The sequence below is a fragment of the Suricata suricatta genome, chromosome 5, assembly GCF_006229205.1.
Source record: "Suricata suricatta isolate VVHF042 chromosome 5, meerkat_22Aug2017_6uvM2_HiC, whole genome shotgun sequence".
NCBI lineage: Eukaryota > Metazoa > Chordata > Mammalia > Carnivora > Herpestidae > Suricata > Suricata suricatta.
The window spans coordinates 10,753,722-10,773,974 of NC_043704.1; the positions used below are offsets into that span (position 1 = coordinate 10,753,722).

General features: G+C 44.8%; 1 protein-coding gene and 1 long non-coding RNA gene across 2 annotated transcripts in view; one reads left to right on the plus strand and one right to left on the minus strand.

The window, feature by feature from the left end:
- Positions 1-15,343, plus strand: part of SETD4 (SET domain containing 4) — a 45,104-nt gene extending 29,761 nt beyond the window's left edge. Inside the window, exon 9 of the mRNA XM_029938994.1 lies at positions 15,080-15,343. Within this exon, the coding sequence (XP_029794854.1) occupies positions 15,080-15,101 (22 nt within the window). The 3' untranslated portion in view covers positions 15,102-15,343. The remainder of the gene's footprint in view (positions 1-15,079) is intronic.
- On the minus strand, positions 14,717-16,663 carry LOC115291508. Its single transcript, XR_003908493.1, has 2 exons — positions 16,493-16,663; positions 14,717-15,339 (listed from the first exon to the last, which is right to left on the minus strand). It is a non-coding gene; the product is annotated as an uncharacterized LOC115291508 (long non-coding RNA).
- Between the last annotated feature and the right edge of the window lie 3,590 nt (positions 16,664-20,253).

The window sequence follows — 20,253 nt, forward strand, 5'->3', positions numbered from 1 at the left end:
GTGAATTAAAGGGAATGGAACATTAAGAGGGAAGAAGTAGGCCTGAAGATTTTCCATAAGCCTGCCAGTGTGCCACGTACAACGTGCCAGGGTGCCACGTACAAATGTGCCAGGGTGTCACAACCTGCCAGCGTCCCACACACAACCTGCCGCTGTGCCACGTTCTGTAATGCCATACACTCTCTCTGGTGCTGTTCTGTTTCACCTTTCAGAGGGAAGCTCCTGTCTTTATTCTGTCATAACCTACCTTCGAGGAGGTATTTTCTTTACTTTCCTTCTACGTTACGAACTATTTTGCAGTTTTAACTAGGTAAAATAATTTTACCAATTTACTGTGAGTAAATTGGTAAAAACTAAAAAAATATGTAGAATTTAATACAAATGCAAGGTTCCCATTTGCACCCTCTGGGGCAGCTGTAATAGAAAAGGTAAAGTGTTGAGGATGTGGGGAGATCGAAGCCCTCTTGCGCTGCTGATGGAAAAGTCAGATGGTGTGGCTGCTGAGAGACGCAGTCCGGCGGTTCCTCTAAAGGGTCAGCAAAGTTCCTTCTGACTCAGCAGCTCCCCGCTCTGGGGCTGGAGACATGTCCACACAAAAAGGTGAACACGAGTGTTCGTAGCAGTTTGTATCGCAGTGTCTGTCACAGCATTGTGACAGCCCCCACCCAAATATGCATCCAGGGATGGATGGATAAATAAAATGAGATTTTGCCATAAAATGGAATGTCATTCAGGCACAGAAAGGAACAAAGTGCATTCATGCTACCACATGGATGAGCCTTAAAAACATGCTAAATGAAAGAACCTGTTTACAAAAGACGGCATATCATTGTATTTATATGAGGGGCACCTGGGTGGCTCAGCTGATTGAGTGTCCGACTTCCGCTCAGGTCATGATCTCGTGGTTCGTGAGTCGGAACCATGATCTTACGATTCGGGAGTTCATGTTGGGCTCTGTGCTGACAGTGCAGACCCTGCTTCAGATTCTCTGTCCTTCTCTCTCTGCCCCTCTCCCTCTCATGCGTGTGCTCACTCTCTTTCTCAAATATTTGAAGTAAAATTATATTTATATGAAAGGTGCAGAAAGAGCAAATCTCGAGCAATGGGAAGTGGATTAATGGCTGCCGTGGGTGGGCCAGGGTCCTGAAGGGATTGGGTGATGAGGGCTGGGGTGTAGGGTTTCTCTTTGGGGTGATGAAGGTGCTCTCAACTTGTAGCTGTGTGGCCCTCCGTGTATACTGAAGCCCATCAGATTGTACACTATTAAATGGGTCAGTGGTATAAGCCTTGAGAGTTATAGTCAATAAAGCTCTTTTTTAAAGAAGTAAGGTTAGTGCCTAATTGTTGAGGATTCTACCCCTCTTCTCACTTAGAGCTCACACTTTTTCTAGGAAGGTCCACAGTCTGTCAGTCTGACAATGACAGTAATAGCCTGGCAGCGTTAGATTCTCTGCCCATGCACTGCATCGATCACCTTGTTTATCCTTACCACAATCAGTTCAGGGCATATGTTCCTGATTCTGTAAACGTAAAGTTATTGCTAAGGTCACACAGCTGCTGAGTGGCAGAGCCAGGATTCAAACCTCCGTCAGCCTCCAGACGCCATGCTTGTAGGGTTCATACAGCAAAGACCGTGTCTGTGAAAGATGCCCCCAGGCTAGGGAGGCACCTGATCTCATCTCAGCAGGACTTTGTAGAATTAAAGTGCAGCTGGATCCGCCATCCTTGGAAGAACATTGGAGGGCTGAGATGCTACAGTCCTACCTACTTAAATGCCCTCTCTCCTGGGCCTTTCTCTTTCCACCATCATGGAACCTGTGGCAGCGTGCTGGGAACAGGACTCCTGAAACGGCAAATGTGTCTGGAAGGCTGTGGTCCAAAGCCATTTTTGCTGGCTATAAGTGGGGTCTCTGGAACCACACAGCTCTTCTTAAAACGTGTTTATACTCAAGATGAAACTGAATTCTGTCTAGGCAAGATAAGTGCTAATAATGTGTACAAAGCAAAGAGCAACAGCACTCTTGGTGGCAAACCAAATAAAACCAGTGTCATCTGGGGAATAGTACCTCGTGCTTATGGAACAGTGGCATGGTCCGTGTCAGATTCCGAGGCAACCTTCCTGCTAAAGCCATTGGCCACAGAATCCGTGATGCTTTACCCCTCAAGGATTTAAACTAACTGGAAAGTAAATAAATAAAGGTGTAGATTTTTTTCTCTTGAAAAAAAACGTAAATTTGTTCTCTTGAATGAATGAATGAGTGAATGAATCCCCTCTCTCCTGGCATCTACTTTTGATAAGCAAAGAGACTCCTCAGTATATGGAAGAACAGACTCATGGCCCAGGGAACCTGGCTTCAAAAATGACAACTCATTCCCTGAGAAGTGTTTTTAGCCACATTTTATAGAAGAGCAGACAGGTTCAGAGAAGGGAGGTAACGTGGCCAAAGGTATTCAGCAGGGGAGTGAAGAGCCACCTGGCATGGGGGTTGGGCTACTTTCCATCACAGGTAGTTGAAGCCTTTATTAAGAGCATCCTTGATGGGCAGAAGACATGAATAGACACTTTTCCAAAGAAGACATCCAGGTGACTAATAGACACATGAAAACATGCTCAACACCCCTCATTATCAGAGAACTACAAGTCAAAACCACAATGAGATACCACCTTACACCTGTCAGAATGGCTAAAATGAACAACTCAGGCAACAACAGATGTTGGCAAGAATGTGGAGAAAGGGGAACCCTTTTGTACTGCTGGTGGGAGTGTAAACTGGTGCAGCCACTCTGGAAAACAGTATGGAGGTTCCTCAAAAAATGTAAAATAGAACTATCCTACGACCCAGCAATTGCATTACTAGGTATTTATCCAAGGGATACAGACAGGTGTGCTGTTTCAAAGGGGCACAGGCATCCCGATGTTTATAGCAATGGTATCGACCATAGCCGAAGTATGGAAAGAGCCCAAATGTCCACTGACTGGTGAAAGGATAAGGAAGATGTTGCATATATAAATACAATGGAATGCCACACGGTGACCAAACACTGAAATCTTGTCATTTGCAACAATGTGGGTAGAACTGGAGAGTATTATGCTGAGTGAAATAAGTCAGAGAAAGACAAATACATGATTTCATCATATGTGGAATTTGAGAAACAAAACAGATGAACATGGGTGATGGGCATTAAGGAGGGCACTTGGGATGAGAACCGGGTGTCCTATGTACGTGATGAATCCCTGGATTCTACTCCTGAAACCGCTGTATGTTAACTAACTTGAGTTTAAATAAACCAAAATCAAAAACAACAACAACAACAGGATATGGTGCTCTGACTGTGGCATCAGAAACTGCCAGGTTATATATGAGGGCATCCCAAACCCAAAGAATCAGAATCAGAATCTCTAGGGGTAGGTCTGGGAATATATATTTTCAGTGAACCCCCAGGTGATTTGAGTGCCAGCTGTTTGTGAAGCCTTGATGTAGAGATTCCAATGGAGGAGGCCTGTGTCTCCCCGCTTCCCCCTGCCCCGAGGTGCTGGTTCCAGGGTTTCAGTTGGTCATGACTCTTGATGTGAATTGTTAGGCAGACCCCAGGTCATATGAATACAAGGCCGGGTCTCTGACTATGTGCACTGTCAGAGAGTGGGGGTGACAAGAGACCCTCAAGCTGATCCACTCAGACCCCTTCATTTTGTGGTTGCAGCCCTGAGAGGCGGAGGAGCTTGCTCTGGACCCTGGACTAGGCATCAGAATCCAGGGTTTCCTTTGGATTCTGGTGGACTTACCATGGCTGCCTTCTCCTTCCATAGTGTAAGATCTAGACGTTCTCTCAAATGGACTCCCCAACTGTAGTCTTTAGAGAAGAATCAGAGTGGGGAGTGGGGCGGCTGGAGGGGAAAGAGAAGGAGTGGCTCCAGCCCAGGAAGAGGCGGAGAAGGAGCCCCAAGGAGCCAAGAGCCCGCCCTGCGCCGCCTTCATGTTCTCGGTTTTCCCTCCTAATTTCACAGTAGCTCTAAGAGGCAGGTGCTACATTTTTTATAGGTGAAGAAACTGAGGCATAGAAGGGTCATGTGATCCGTCCACATCAAACCGTTGGAATTAGAACCCGGGAGTTTCTGAATTCAAGTCTGTCACTTGTTGGTTATACCTGTTTTCTGCCTGTGAAGATGGGCAGCCTCCAGTGCAGGTGAGGAGGGGCCCCCTCAAAGTGGTTTGTTTTTTGTCTTGTTTGCATGTTCATTAAAAATTTTTTTTAATGTTTATTTATATTTTAGAGTGCAAGCTGGGGAGGAGCAGAGAGAGAAGGAGACAGAGGATCTGAGGCAGGGGCTCAAACCCATGAGCCGTGAGATCATGACCTGAGCCGAAACCAAGAGTTGATGCTTAACTGACTGAGCCACCCAGGCCCCCTTGTTTGCATGTTCTAACAGGCAACGTCACCGACCTCACTGGGCAGACTGGCGACAAGGAGCCAGGCAGCACCGAGGTGCGAGGAGAAAGAGGCCTCCACAGAGTGCCAAGCCTGTCCCTGTGACACCCACGTCCCACAAAGATGGAGGGGCAAGAAGGGGTGAGTGGTCCTGCAAGGCAGGCTTCTCCCGTTTCAGAGGACTTTGTCCTGGGGGTGGGGCCCTCCTTTTGATCTCAATGGCCCCAGTCCTCTGGTTATGCAACTGTGGCGATGGGCATTTAGAAGCCATCTGCCCGTGCCAGAAGATAAGGCAAACCCCAGGACCGTGCAGGGGCTGTGTTGCAATTATTAGGACAGTAAATAATTCCAGTTCTAACTTTGCCCTTGTCGCAAAGGGAGACTTCAAAGTGTTCAAGATAAAAGGGAATGCAAGATGTCACTGACCGGGAGAGGGCGGGTCAAGTTTAAGGGTATGTTTGTCGCAGGCAGCATGGATCTTAGCCTCTCGGGTCCTCCCAAACCTCAGACAGTGAGGGGTGCAGCAGCCATTCGAAGCCCTGGCTGTCCCTGGGAACCACATGCGGAGTGTTTTTAAAAACTTTATTGAGGAATAATTAACAAGTACATTTGTATAGACTTAAGGTGTACACACGATGATTTGATATATGTACACATTATAGAATAATCACCAAGAGCAAGATCGTGAACACATCCATCAGCTCCCATGGTTACGTAGGTAACTTTGTTTTCTTTCTGTGGGGGGAATGCTGAAGATCCGCTCTCAAGGACTTCCACGTAAACAGTACCATAGCCTTAACTAGTCAACATACTGTACGTTCGTTCCTCTGAACTTATTCTTCTTACGACTGAAAAATTGTACTCTGTGACGTGTGCCGCTCCATTTCCCCAGGGCCCTTGCAACTACCGTCTGTTCTGTTTCTATGAAACTCCCCCCCTTAATATTCCACATCTAAGTGATATCATACATTATTTGTCTTTCTCAGTCTGGTTTATCTCACTTAGCAAAATGTCTTCCAGGTTGATCCATGTAGTTGCAAATGGGAGGATTTCCTTCCTTTCTGTGGCTGAGTAATATTCCACTTTCTTTTTGCATTCATGTGTTAAAGGACACTTTACATTGTTTCTGTATCTTGGCTAATTTGAATGGTGCTGTAATAATGAAGGTGGGTGTGCAGATATCTCTTTGAGATACAGATTTCAATTCCTTTGGATATATATACTCGGGACTGGGATTGCTGGGTGATATCGTAGTTCAATTCTAAGTTTTTTGAGGAATCAATATACTGTTTTCCATAACGGCCATACCAATATAATTACCACTAACAGCATATACGTGTCCTTCATCACATCTTCACCATCATTGATATCTTTTGCCATTTTGATAGTAACCATCCGATTAGATGATATCTCATTGTGGTTTTGAGATGCGTTTTCTGATGATTAGTGATGTTAAGCACCTTTTCAAATACCTTTTGTATGTCTCTTCTGGGAAAATGTTCAGGTCCTATGCCTATTTTTAAATTGTATTATCTGCTTCTTTGCTATTAAATTGTATGAAATCTTTGTATGTGTTGGATATAAACCCTTTATCATATATATAGTTTGTAAATATTTTCACCCATCCTGTAGGTTGCTTTTTCAATTCATTGATTGTTTTTTTTTTTGCTATGCGGAAGCTCTAGTTTGATACTGTTTCACTTGTTTATTTTAGCTTTTGTGCCTGTACTTTTGATGTTTTATTCAAGAAATCATTGCCCAGACCGATGTCAAGGATTCCCTATGTTTTCCTTTAGGAGTTTTACAGTTTCAGGTCTTACATTTAAATCGTTGAGTTAATTTTTTGAGGGGTGTAAGATAGGGGTCCAGTTATGTGGATATCAGGTTTTTCCAGCACCATTTATTGAAGAGAGTATCCTTTACCCATTACGTGTTCCTGCCATTGTGTGCCCTTGTCAAAGTTTGGTTTTCATTTTCTGGTTCCCTGAGGTATAACGTTGGGTTGTCTATTTGAGATCTTCTTTTTTCTTATTGTAAGCATATATCACTGTAAACTTTCCGTTTGAACTTCTTTGGATGCATCCCATGAGTTTTGGTGTGTTGCGTTCCCATTTTTCTTTGCCTCTAGATATTTTTTTTATTTCTTTGACCCTTTGGTTTTTAAGAAGTGTGTTGTTGAAATTTCACATATTTGTAAACTTTCCAGGTTTCTTCTTGTTACTGATTTCCAGTCTCAAACCATTGTTGTTTGAAAAAATATTTGATATGATTTCAGTGTTCTTTTAAAAAATTTTTTAATATTTATTTATTTCTGAGAGAGAGACACAGAGTATAAGTGGGGCAAGGGACAGAGAGAAGACACAGAATCTGATGTGGAGCTTGAACCCACGAACCTTTGAGCTGTGAGATCATGACCTGAGCTGAAGTCAGACACTTAACTGAGCACCCAGGCACCCCTGATTTCAATGTTCTTAAATTTCTTAATCCTTATTTTTTGCCCTGACATACGATTTATTCTGTAGAATGTTTCATGTGTGCTTGAGAAGAATGTGTTTTCTGCTGCAGTCGGATGGAATGTTCTGTATGTGTCTAGTAGGTATATTTGGTCTAAAGTGTCATCCCAGGCCATTGTTTTCTTACTGATTTTTCCTCTGGATGATCTACCCACTGTTAAAAGTGAGGCACTGAGGTTCCCTACAATTACTGCATTGCTGTCTATGTTTGCTTTCAGATCTATTAATAATTGTTTACTATATTTAAGTTTTCCAATATTGAGTACATAGGTATTTACAGTCATTATATCCTCTTGATGAATTGACCCCTTTGGCATTATATAATGATTTTCTTTGTCTCTGTTACAGTTTTTGACTTAAAGTCTGTGTTGTCTGATGTGAGTATAGCTATCCTACCCTCTTTTGGTTTTAATTTGCACAGAATCTTTTTCTACCATTTACTATAAGCCTGTGAATGTCCTTAAGGCTCAAATGAGTCTCTTGTGAACAGCATTTAGTTGGGTTTTGTTTTTTTAATCCATTTTCTGGGTCTATTTAGCCATTCTTTGCCTTTAATTAGAGAATATAAAGTGTTTACATTTAGAGTAATTACTGATGGGTAAAGACTATTATCATTTTGTTAATTGCTTTCTGATAGTTTTGTGGTTCCTTTGCTCCCTTCTTCCTCTCTTGCTGTCTTTCTTTGTGAGCTGATGATTTTGTTTACAATGGTATGCTTCCATTCTGTTCTTTTTCATTCATGTGTTTATTATAGATTTTGCTTTATGGTTATCATGAAGCTTTCACAATACATTTTATAATTAGATCTATTTTGAGATGATAACTTAATTTCAGTTGCATAAAAATGTTCTACACATTGACTTGCTTATGTTGTTGGTGTCCCAATTTACATCTTTTTATATTATCTATCCATTAACAAAATGTTGTTGCTATAGTTATTTTTACCATTTTTGTTTCTTAACCTGTATGCTGGAGTTCAAAGTGATTTACACACTACCTTTGCAGTATTAGAGTATTTTGAATTTGATGATATGTTTTCCCTTTACTAGTGAATTTATACTTTCATCTGTTTTCATGTTTCAGCCTCAAAACTCCTTGTAGCATTTCTTGTAAGGCAGGTATGGTGGTGATAAAGTCCCTCAACTTTTGTTTGTTTGGGAAAGTTTTTATTTCTCCTTCATTTCTCAGGGATAACTTTGCTGGGTAAAGTATTCTGGGTTGACAGTTTTTTTTCTTGAGCATTTTGAATATATTATTTCCTCTCCTGGCTTGCAAGGTTTCTGCCAATAAATCTGCTGATAAACTTATTGAGATTCCCTTGTCTGTGATTAATCTTTTTTCTCTTGCTGTTTTCAAAATTCTCTTTTTGTCTTTGATTTTGTGTCTTGGTGAAGATCTCTTTGGGTTGTGTCTATTTGGGGATCTTTGAGCTTCATGCACTTGGATGGCCATATTTTCTCCTCTGACTACATAATTTCAACTTGATCTGTCCTCAAGTTTCCAGATTCTTTTTTTCTGCCTGATTGAGCCTAATGTTAAAGTTTTCTATTGCATTTTTGATTTCATTCACTGTCTTCTTTCAGCTCAGAGTGTCTGTTGATTTTTTTTATGTCTCTGTTGAACTTCTCATTTTGCTCATATGTTGTTTTCCTGAGTTTGTTAAATTGTCTGTGTTCTCTTGAAGCTCATAGAACTTCCTTAAAATGATTATTGTAAATTCTTTTTCAGGTAACTCACAGATCTGCATTTCTTTGGAACTGGTTACTGGAAGATCATGTTCCTTTCCTGGTGTCATGTTTGCTTTTTCATGTTGCTGATAGCTTTGTGTTGATGTTTGCCCATTTGGGAGTGCATTCACCCCTTCCAGCCATTTGAATTGGCTTTGGTGGAGCATGACTTTCACCAAAAGGTGGCTGCAAGGGTGCCAACTGGATGGGACCCAGTGTCTTGTTTTTGAATCTTGGAAGGCACAGCAGTGTAGACTCCATGCAACTTCATCACCTTGAGGTCAGTGTAGATGCAGACTCGTGGCGGGTCTTCTGTGGCCCAGACTGGGTGGCAGTGGTAACTAAGGCTTTTGGGATATCTGGAGGTGAAGGTTGCTAGGATCTTCTGTTCACCTAGTTCTGCTCGTGGGAGGAAGTTCTAGCAGAGGGGATCCCTCTTGGCGTGTAGTCTGGCATGCTGGCACTCGGAGTCCTGGATGCAGGGGAATGTGGGGCTACCACTGTGCATGGGTCCTGAGGCACAGGTGCACTTGGTGTGGCAGTGGCACTGATGTCTAAGGTGAGTGTATGTAGAAACCTGGGAAGCCAGGATCTGGGTCTCTGGGTCTTGCATTGATTCTGGCCAGGTGGGTGATGCAGCAATGGCACAGGCCCTTGGATGGCACGTACGGCAGTAGCTTGGGCCCAGGGGGGCACAGGGTAGTAGCAGTATAGCTTGCGGAAGGTGTTGGGTCAAAGTCCCAACTTTGGCCTCAGGGAAGGTTGCAGGATAGCAGAAGCACGTCCCTAGCGATGGCCTCTGAAAGCCACATGTTAGGACCCAGGGAGGATGTCAGGGCTCCGGGCACAGCAGTGCCCCTGGTTTAGGGCTTTGACCTAGAACCCAGGGTCAGGGATCAGAACCATGACAGTGTGACCTGGCAATGATGGTTCAGAGCAGCCACCTGGGACCTAAGGGGTGGGAGGGTCAGAGCAGTGGCCACACAGCCCAGTCAGTGAAGGTTCCCAGCCTTGATCTGGGCCGGTGGTGGTGGTGGGGCGGGTAGGGGTCAGAGCAGCGGCAGGGCAGCCCAATCAATGAAGGTTCACACCTGTGACCTGGGAGCTTGGGGGTGGGTCTCAGAGGAGCCCCTGTGATGGGACAAAGCTGTGACCTGAGTTGAGGGCAGGACTCAAGGCAGGGGCAGCCCTCATCTTGTAGATGGTGAGGCACCATGAAGTCTCAATCCCAAAGAGCTGGGTGCCACAGTGACAGGACCCCCGAGGGCAGATCTTATTGCAGTGGCAGCTCCATCTGTGAGGAGGGGACTTGGTGGTGGGGATTCTGGGCAGCTCTGTCAGTGGGGATCAGCAGTGGTGTAGACCGTGGGAGACCATGGTCGTAGAGGCTGCAAATATCCACAGTGGGGTGGCTTGCTGGGATTCTCCTGCTCTCCTTTACCCCATGAGGAGCTTCCTCTGAGTGGATCCCTGTGTCCCAGGCTGCTCTTGACCTGAGGAGGGGGAGATGTGACCAAAATGCTTCCTGTGCTTTTCTACATGGCATCCCTTGGGTTTTAAGCTCTGCAGGGGTTTTGCCACCTTTCTAAAAAAATTGTAGTCCAGAGTTTTCCCTGAGTTATTTTCATTGGTCTGTAGTTGTTGATTTATAGGTTTTATTGTTTTTCTGGGTGAGCTGAGCACTGGGCCCCCTAGCCCCGCACCTTGCTGACTGATCCCACCTCTCTTGCGTGTGGCAGAGCCTTACAACTGCTGAGCCCAGATCCCTCCTGGAGGCTCTGATTTAATTGGTCTGAGATACCCAACATCACGGGGAACTGAAAGCTCCCAGGTGACTCTAATATGTGCCACAGTTCCCTTTCTGAGCCTCTGCACCAGAGGAGCAGGCTGCTTTAAGTTGTCCCAGCTGGAACACTCTGGCATTATGCTAATGCCTCCAACGACAGTAGTTTGGGAGGCAGGATCTACAACTACACCCATTTATGCCGCTTAAATAACCTTTTAAATGGTTCCAGTCCACACTGAGAACAGATTCCTCCAAAGCTCAAATGCTTTAACATTTGGTTCAGTGAGTATGTTTACGTGTGAGCGGCCAGACCGCGACAGATGCTCAAGTGCATCTTAGTTCTTTTCTTGCAACTCTTTTTAAAAGCAAGTCATACCTGTAAGAGTCCCACGTGTTTGGATCCATGCCTGAAAAATACGCAGTGGGTCTCTAATCTTCCTGGGACTTTGCCCTGAGCTTGAGACACTTCCACTTTCGTACACTAGATGGCACAAGAGGACCGCCGGGATGAGGAGCTGACCCAGGTCACCCGAGGCTCTATGGAAACGAGGCAACAAGAGTGTCATTTTTTTTTTTTTTCAGATGTTAGTAGGATCCAGACAAGCCCAAAACAACTCTGTGTGTTGTTACAGGGATGAAATGCAGAGCTTCCTATTCTCTGTGCGGTGTTGGATCTCCTTGGGTGAGAAACACAGGCAGATCAACATCAGTTCAAGGTGACAGCTGCCAGATGGGGGCCTGGCAGGTGTGTTGTGCTCAGACAAAGGGGCTGGGATGGGGGAGGGGGCCTGATAAGACGCAGAAACTGCCCTTCCTCTGCGTCCAGACAAGCCATAAATAAATGCTGATATTTAGCACTTTCTTTTGAGAAAGAAACAATTTCTCGCAGCAGATAGCAGGCTGTAATTTCTGACATCGTTGATGGTGGGTAGCCGTGGGTCCTGACACAGGCAGAGGACAGGGGGCTTTTAAGGAGTTTAAACTGACCACCTGCACAAAGAAAGGGGCCTATTCCTGTGACTTTGCCTCTGCCAGATGTTTCTGGAATTAGAAAATGGGACTAATTTTGTGGAGAGCTAGAGAGGGGCTTTCTTCTGACTGATGGGAATGCTGGCCCATCCGTTGTTAGAGGCATGCGTTTGATCTGAAGACAGAGCTTCAGGGTAGAGCGAGGAACACCACCGTGTCCTTGGGCTTCCCTGTCCACAGGCAGCTGACAGCTTTCAGATCGAACTCCTGGCGATGTGAAGGGAGGGGCCTAGCACCGCATCACAGAGTGGCTGTGCGGGCGGTCTCATTTGAAATGATTTCATCGGTCTCATTTGAAATGATTTCATCGGTCTGCCAGACTTTCCCCATTTATCTTGCCTCCTTTTATCCATCCCTAGATCAAGACTAACTCTCCTTGCAGATCGGGGAACTCCTATCACACCTCTTTCCTTTGGGTTACCCTCCTCCCTCTACACCTCCTGCTGTTGATGCGCATTCTGGATTTGCCCTGACTGGATGCCTGTTTTCTCTTTGGCATTTCATCCAGAATGTGCTGGCAAGGCCTGCATGAAGCCCTTCCTACCATATTGGATTTTTGGACCCCCTTTATTGAAAGACTAGAGAAAGCTGCAGATGGCCATTTTACCTGATGGGAGTCGCATTGCTGGTGGCGGCTGCCTGTTTGGGAAGGAGACCTTGCTCCAGAGTGTTCAGGTTGGGGTAACCGGCTGTGCCTCAGGATTCAGAGCAGGCAGCCAGAGCGCAGCCGAGGGCGGGAGCCGTGGCTCTTATGGGCACAAGCAGCAGCAGAGGTTGTGTGAAAGATGAAATATCCTGTTTCTTTATTCAGAAGGCAGGGTCTCTGGTACCAGTAGGGCCGAATCCTGGCAGTGGGCAACCGTTAGAACCCACCCTCTTTCTTCTATGGTTCGCTAGCAGTAAGAGTCTATAGGAGAGGCCACTGCCACCAGAAACCACCCCACAGGAAACCAAGTGCTGTCAGCATCTTTTGTGGGGGCCACGTAGAACCCTGCTCCTCGAAGGCTGAGATGCAGACCACCAGTATCAGCAGTCCTGGGGGTGTGTTAGGAATGCAGAGTCTCAACAGACTGAGAGGTGATGGGGAAGGGTGAGGGGGGAGGAAAACGGGTGATGGGCATTGAGGAGGGCACTTGTTGGGATGAGCTCTGGGTGTTGTATGGAAACAATGAGTCACAGGAATCTATTCCCGAAGCCAAGAGCACACGGTATACACTGTATGTTAGTTAACGTGACATTTAATATTTGATATCAAAAAAAAAGAAAGGAATGCAGTCTCCAGCCCCATCCCAGACCTTGCACATCAGAGTCTGCATGGTAACAGGATTTGTGAGCCTGCAGAAATTAGAAAAGCCATGACTCTGGGGATGGCTAGCCCCGGGGATTGTGTTTGGTCGAGTCTTCCTAGTCTCCTCTGCTAGTCTGACCATCAGCAACCCGTTTAACCCAGTTGTGGGATGCTGGTCCTTGACACAAGGTGCCCTGGGTGCTGGCTCATCTATAGTGAGTGGGGTGAGGCTGCGGGCTCTGTGGGCAGGACTCACAAGGCCAGTGTATTGGAGCACCGATCATGGTTTTGCCCCCTTTACGGGCGAGGGGCATGGCTGTTCACAGGCATCCCTGCAGGACCAGGTGAGGGGCCTGACAGATGCTGCCAGTTCCACACCTACACCCCATGCCCGAGAGCTGCTGGCCAGTTGGCCGTGGAACCCCAGTCTCCCCAACACACATTTCTGAGGTTCACATTCACAGGGAAAAAGTAGATCCTAATGCAACAGTGTTGTTATGAAATCACCGACCACGGTAGAGGCATTAACCCTGGTATCCACTCGGCCTTGACTGGAAGAGTCCAGAGACGTTTAGCCTGGCCACGTGTTTGCCTTGGATTTTTCTGCAGGGTCTGCCTAGCTCCTAGGGGCCAGCGCAGTACCAGATGGGTGCCGTCTTTGAATTGAGTCCATCCTCGCCGTGCCCTATTCTCTGTCTGATAGATGAAGGAAGCCCAGCCCAGTGGGTCACTAGGTAAAGTACCTTCCTGGGCCCAAGAAGGCTGAACACAGCCACCCCTGGTCTGCTTGATGCCACGGGCTTTATACCCATGCAGCTCCTTTCAGGTCATTTCTGTGGGCCACTCCCCGATTCGCTACAACACTGTGATTAAGAGCAGGACTGGGGCACCTGGGTGGCTCAGTCAGTAAAGCGTCTGACTTCAACTTAGGTCATGATCTCATGGTCTTTGAGTTTGAGCCCTGCATCAGGCTCTTCCCAGACAGCTCAGAGCCTGGAGCCTGCTTCAGAGTCTGTGTCTCCCTCTCTCTCTCTCTCTCTCTCTCTCTCTCTCTCTCTGCCCCCCCACTTGTTCATGCTCTCTCTCTCTCAGAAATACAATAAAAACATTAAAAAAAATTTTTTTTTAAGAAAGAGTAGGGCTGAGTTTGGTTGGAATCTCAAAGAACGGGGCAGTGGGCCCTCCGTGAGTTCCCGGTGTGTGTGTGAGGGGGGGACAGACAACCACACTCTGGACCCTGGCAGTGCCTTTTGTGTCCCGTGGCTTTCTTACCCGCAGCGGGTCTGACACGCTCAAAGATCGCACCAGGCAGCTGATTTCATGGCATTGTTCTCGCACGTTAGCTCATATTTGTGCGGAATGATGGAGAACAGCGCCCTGCGTCCCTTCTTTTGTTTATGTACATTTTTTCCTTTGTGAAGGAGTAAAAAAGAGCTGACTCCCTTTTAAGGGACATGAAAACTGAGTTTTGTCTTCCTTTCCCATTACTGTCAAACAAAAGTCACCTTAGAACTCAAAATCGCATGGGGTCCGTCCCTGGCAGGAAGCAAGGCCTTCCCTCATGAATGCATAACTTACAGTAAGTTCTCAGCAGACCAAAAAAGAAAAAATGCCTTTTATCATGTTCTGGTTTTTCCCTCCCACTGTTTTATTTCACTTACAACATCACTCAGGCCCAAATGGTATTTGTCAGGAGTAATTGGCAAATGCTGGAGGCTGTGTTCAAGGCTGCCTGAATGGAAAATCTCAAAGCAGTCGTCCATGTTGAAAGAAAATATTACATTTGATCTTTTTTTATGATTTCTGCAGACGTGATGCATGTCTGCATTCTTTAGCCTTATAACCCTTTATATTTGAGAGAGAGAAAGAAAAAAAAACCTGTAGGAAGTAGCACTTCACAGGTAATTTACGGCATGCTGGAGAAATAACCACAACACATGGGGAGTCATTTTCAAAACACGTCCATGATTTATTTTTATTAGCCGTCTAATAAACCTGCGTTGGCCTGCAGGTTGCTCTACAGTGAATTATGACTTCAGGCCTCGCGTTTCATGTCTGTTTCTACTAGGCTGTTTATGCTTCTGGTTGAAAATAGGCCGAAGGACGGTGGCAGCCGTCCGCCAACGCGCAGTGCCCCGCGTCACTTGGTCTCGTTTGTGAGCGACATGCTTTCCAACGCAGGGTGTCATCGAGCCAGCAAAGTAGAACCGGCCATCAAACGGAGGACGTGCGCAGAAGCGTCGTGCGTGACGGTGATGCGTGGGCGTCCTGCGCACTGCCCAGACAGTCTCTCTGTGTTTTCTCTTAGGGATACTGCACAGCGGACGTGACCCGGTTTGGAGGCTTTTTAAAGCCACATTACCTACTGGAAGTACACCTTCCTCCCCGTGCCAGATGTGTATGTGCGCGTCCTCATAAGGAAAGGACACAGGACGTCAGGGTTCACGCCGAGTAGGTACCACCTTGTATCTCCTGTGCTGGGGTCGTTCTGGAGCAAAAGCGTACACCCACCGTCCGCTCTGTGTTACAGAGACGCCAGATCAGGGGTCAGCGAACCACAGCCCGGCCCTATTTTTGGAAATGAAGTTTGTTTTTTCCTAAATACAAACTTAACAAAATTGTAAAATAAGCATGACATAAAATTTGTCATTGTCATCATTTTTAAAAGATGTATTTATTTATTTGAGAGAGTGGGGGTTGTGAAGGACAGAGAGAGAGAGAGAGAGAGAGAGAGAGAGAGAGAGAGAGAGAGAGAGGGAGAGGGAGACAGAGAATCCCAAGCAGGCTCTGCCGTCAGCACAGAACCCGATGCAGAGCTCGAACCCACCAACCGGGAGATCATGACCTGAGCCGAGATCAAGAATTGGGCGCTGAACCAATGAGCCACCCAGGTGCCCTTGGAACCATTTTTAAGTGTACAATTTAGTGGCGTTGAGTACCGTGATGTGTAGCCATCACTAGCTCCTATTTCCAGAACTTCATCACCCCAAATGGAAGCTCCGTGTCCATTAACCAGTAACTCCTTTTTCCTTTCTCCTCACCCCTGAGCCTGGTAGTCTCCAATGTACTTTTTGTCTCTATAATTTGCCTATTTGGGATATTTTGTGGAATTGGAATTGTACACTCTGTGTCCTTTTGTGTCTGGTTTATTTAACTTAGCATCGTGTTTTTGAGGTTCATCCATGATGTGGTGAGTGTCAGCGTTTCATTGTTTCTTCTCTTCTTTGTTGAGGTTTAATTGAGAATTAAGCATTGCATATGATTAAGACGTACAACAGGATTTGTCACATTGTACATTATGAAATAATCACCACAATTGAGCTAATTAACATATCTGTCACCTCACATACTGACCATATCTTTTTTTTTCCCTTTGTGGTGAGGACACTTCAGATCTCCCCTCTTAGCAAATTTTAGGTTCACAATATAGTATTATTAACTATAATCACAACATTGTACATTAGATCTCCAGGACTTATTCATCTTACATCATTGCTTTTTTTTTTATTGCGATGAAAACACATAACATAAAACTTAACATATGAATCAACCAACTTTGTATTCTTGGGACAAATCCCATTTGGTCATAATCCTTTTAAAATATTGCTGGATTGGGTTTATTAATATGTCATTGATGATTTTTCTGTATTCATAGAGGATATTGGTCTATAGTTTTCTTGTAATAGCTTTGTCTTGGTATTAGGTACTTAGGTAATCTCACCTCATGAAAAAAGTTTGGAAGGGTTTCCTCTTCTTTTCTTTGGAACAGTTTGTGAAGTATTGGTGTTTTTCATTGTATTTTGTAGCATAATGTAGGTGTCCTCATGCTCTGTTTTGTAATGTAAGAGGCATCTGAGAAGGAATAGTACTTTTGTGCTTCTGGATGTTGTTGTTTTTGTCATCTCTGTGTGATGCCTGGAGCTATGGCAGCCTCTTTGTGACTAGGAGGGGAGTCATCCCAAGTCACTACCCTTAGGATGGCAGAGTAGAAAGAAGGAAAGAAGAAAGAGGGAAAGTTCTTGATGAGCAACTAAATAACCCTGGAGCCTCTCTCTCTCTCCCTACCCAGATCTCCGTTATGTGAAGTAACCTTGTCTTTGTTTGTTTGTTTAAGCTCCTTTTTGTTAGGTTTTCAGTTACATGCAGCGGACAATCTCTGATGGTGATTACAATACCCCTTCAACAGAAGTATCCGTGTTTTCTTGGTTGTCTCCCACTTTCTATCAGTCATCAGGCTAAGAGAATGCAAATTGCTCCTGCAGAAAAGTAGCCTCAAAGGGACCAGACAGTTACTGGATTCTGTGGACAGCAAACCAAGTACAACCTCAAGGTTACGTGGAATACAACTTTTCGGGGACCTTTTAGGCTGACGTGAATGTTAAAAAATCCTTAAGGGGTTACCATTTTTGCCTCTTGCATGAAAGTATGCAAAATAAAGGACAGATTGGGTTTGGAGAGACCTACAATGGATTATGAATTGTGATTCACAGAATGACTATGCATATTAGTAGGGCTAATTTTACTCTTTTTACAAAGAGTAAACATTGTTCAGGCAAAATCTAGTTATTTTTTTTAAGTTTTTTTATTTATTTTGAGAGAGACTGAGAGAGAGAGCGCAAGTAGGGGAGAGGGCCAGGGAGAAAGGGAAACAGAGGATCCAAAGTGAGCTCTATACTTAGAGCAGAGAGCGTGATATGGGGCCAGAACTCACAAACCTGTGAGGTCATGATCTGCACTGAATTCAGATGCTTACCCAACTGAGTCACCCAGGTGCCCCCTGGGCAAGTCTAGTTTTCTAGGTAGTTTGCTTGTCCAGTTATCAGCTTGGGAATCGGTCATAGTTACAAGGCATAGCACTAAGATCATGACTCTATGTTATTAAACTAATTACGAAGTATTTAAAAAAATTTTTTTAATGTTTTTTTAAAATTTATTTTAGAGAGAGATAGAACACACAAGCAGGGGAGAGGCAGAGAAAGAGAATCACACACAATCCAAAGCAGGCTCCAGACTCCTTACTGTCAGTACAGAGCCCAACATGGGGCTCAAACTCCCCAACTGTGAGATCAAGTCCTGAGCGGATGTTGGACACTCAGGTGCCCATCAAAGTGTTTTTTTTAAAGATAAATGATGATCAAAACTACTGACCTTTTATTAACCTTATATAAGAAGTTCTTGGGATTATTTCTTAATGTTACAGATTTATACACAACAATTTTCTTAAAACTTTTTTTATGTCTTTTTTTTATTTTTGAGAGAGAGAGAGAGAGAGAGACAGAGAGTGGGTGGGTGAGGGGCAGAGAGAGAGGGAGACACACACTGTGACTCGCACTGTGAGATCATGACCTGAGCGGAAGTCAGACACTTTTCCCTGGCCACCCAGGCGCCCCCAGAACAATTTTCTTTACTCTCTTTGGCTTTGATGGGATCACAGATGTATGCATTTCTAGCTTGTGAGAAGTGCCTTTTCTCTTATTTTTGGCTTGAGAATGCGAATCCAAAAAAAAGAAAGAGAAAAAAAAAAAGAAAGAGATAAAAAGGAATCAAATGGAGGGTGTTTTTTCTTAGCAAATTTTAAAAATGTGTCCAGTCATTTGTACAAATGGTTTAAAAGCTTTGAGATTTTAGGAATGTGTATTTGCAATTATTCTCCTTTAATAATTAATCACTAATATGTTTTAATCACTGAGAACATTGTTTTGATCATTAAGAATTTACAATGTAAAGATTATTTCAAGGTCAAATTTCAAATGTTAATCATTGTAACCTAATGCGTGTAAATCTCTACTGAATTCCGTTTAAAAATAAAGGGTAAGTCATTAATTTGAGCTAGCATACTTACTGGAAATTATCTTTTATTATTCTCTGCTCCGGTTCAAGGTCATTTCTTTAATCAAACCTCAGTTTGATCTAGAGTCGTTGGAAGAAAAATCGGCCTCCTTTCTTTCTTTCCCTAAAAACTACAGCTGTCACAGGGAATCTCTTCCAACTTCCATTTCTCTTAACTGCTCTCATTTCATCTTTAATTATTGCTGTTGCTGTTATGCCTTTTCTTTTCTTTTCTTTCTTTTTTTTTTTAAGTTTTGAGGGCAGACTGTTACCAGGCACAAGACACTTAGGAGTCCTGGAGCTTTGCTTGCTGGTAGGGCGTTTTTGCTCGATTTTTTGATATGAAAGCTTTATACGGTACCTTCCTCTTGCTTGAATGGGAATCCTTATTGTGCAGACTTCTTTCTGCTTAACGGTCTTCTGATCAGGGGTCTGTGAGGTATGGGTTCCAAGCGTGGGTTCTAGACCGAGCCTCACCTGCATTTGGGTCCTGATACACCACTTACTGGTTTCGGGACCATGGAAACTGTTTATCATCCATCCTGTGCCCCTTCTTCTTCAGCTGTAAATGAGGACAAGCAGAGCACCAGCTGCCCTGAGGATGAAATGTGCCTCTGCCAGCAGCCAAGGTGGGCTGTTGTGCAAGGTCATCCGTTTAACTCATAGTACAGAGAAAACATAAAGCCTTCGCTGTGGCTGCGTGATCCAGTTTCCCCCGGAGCCCACCCCACAGGCTATTGGGTAAGACCTGGCTTTTAGTCCCCTCCAGTTTAAATTTTATCTCATCCAATTTAATTTTAAAAGCCTCAATTGAATTTAAGTAGCTTCTTTAGGCAATTGTCTGAAGAGTAGCATGATCCAGTAGCTGGTTCCTTGTTTCTTCCCCTAAAATGGCTCTGGGTGGAAGCAGGGGGTTTCGTGTTTACGGTTCTGTCCTCCCTGTGCTGGCTCATCTGTCTGTTACTGGTGAACTTGCAGCCTATGCCGGGCAGTACCTCCGGGACGCACCTGCGAGCTCTCCCTGACTGAATTTGCCACCTGCAGACCTCGGAGCCCGATTCTCTACCTGGTCCCCGGCCAGGAATCTGTGTGGCGCAGGAAGGCTGCTCTTCAAGGCATCCTGTGGAATGACCGAGCTTTTCTATGCTGCCAAATTTTTCAGGATGTGTCCAGGCCCTGACCTGAAGTGTGGGGCAGCCTGCAAACTGGTTCCCTCATAGCCTGCCACACTGTGGCCAGTGGTATGGCCAGAACTCTGTCCTGCATATCCTCACTTGAAAAATAGTTTACCTGTTGGCTTGTAGGTATAAACTGCATGTTTCTTTCTCCCCCCAACCCCCTACTCATACATTGAAATCTTAACCCCAGTATGATGGTTTTGGGGCTATGAGAAGTGGTTAAGTTTAGATGAAGTCACAAAAATTATAGCCCCCATAGTGGGATTAGTGCTTTGTTTTGGTTTGTTTTGTTTTTAAGTAGGTTTTGCACCCAGCATGGAGCCCAGAGTGGGGCTTGAACTCATGACTTTGAGAACAAGACTTGCGCTGAGATCCCCAAATGTCCGTCAACAGATGAGTGGATAAATATGTGAGATATTTATATATATAACGGAGTATTACTCAGCAATCAAAAAGAATGAAATCTTGCCATTTG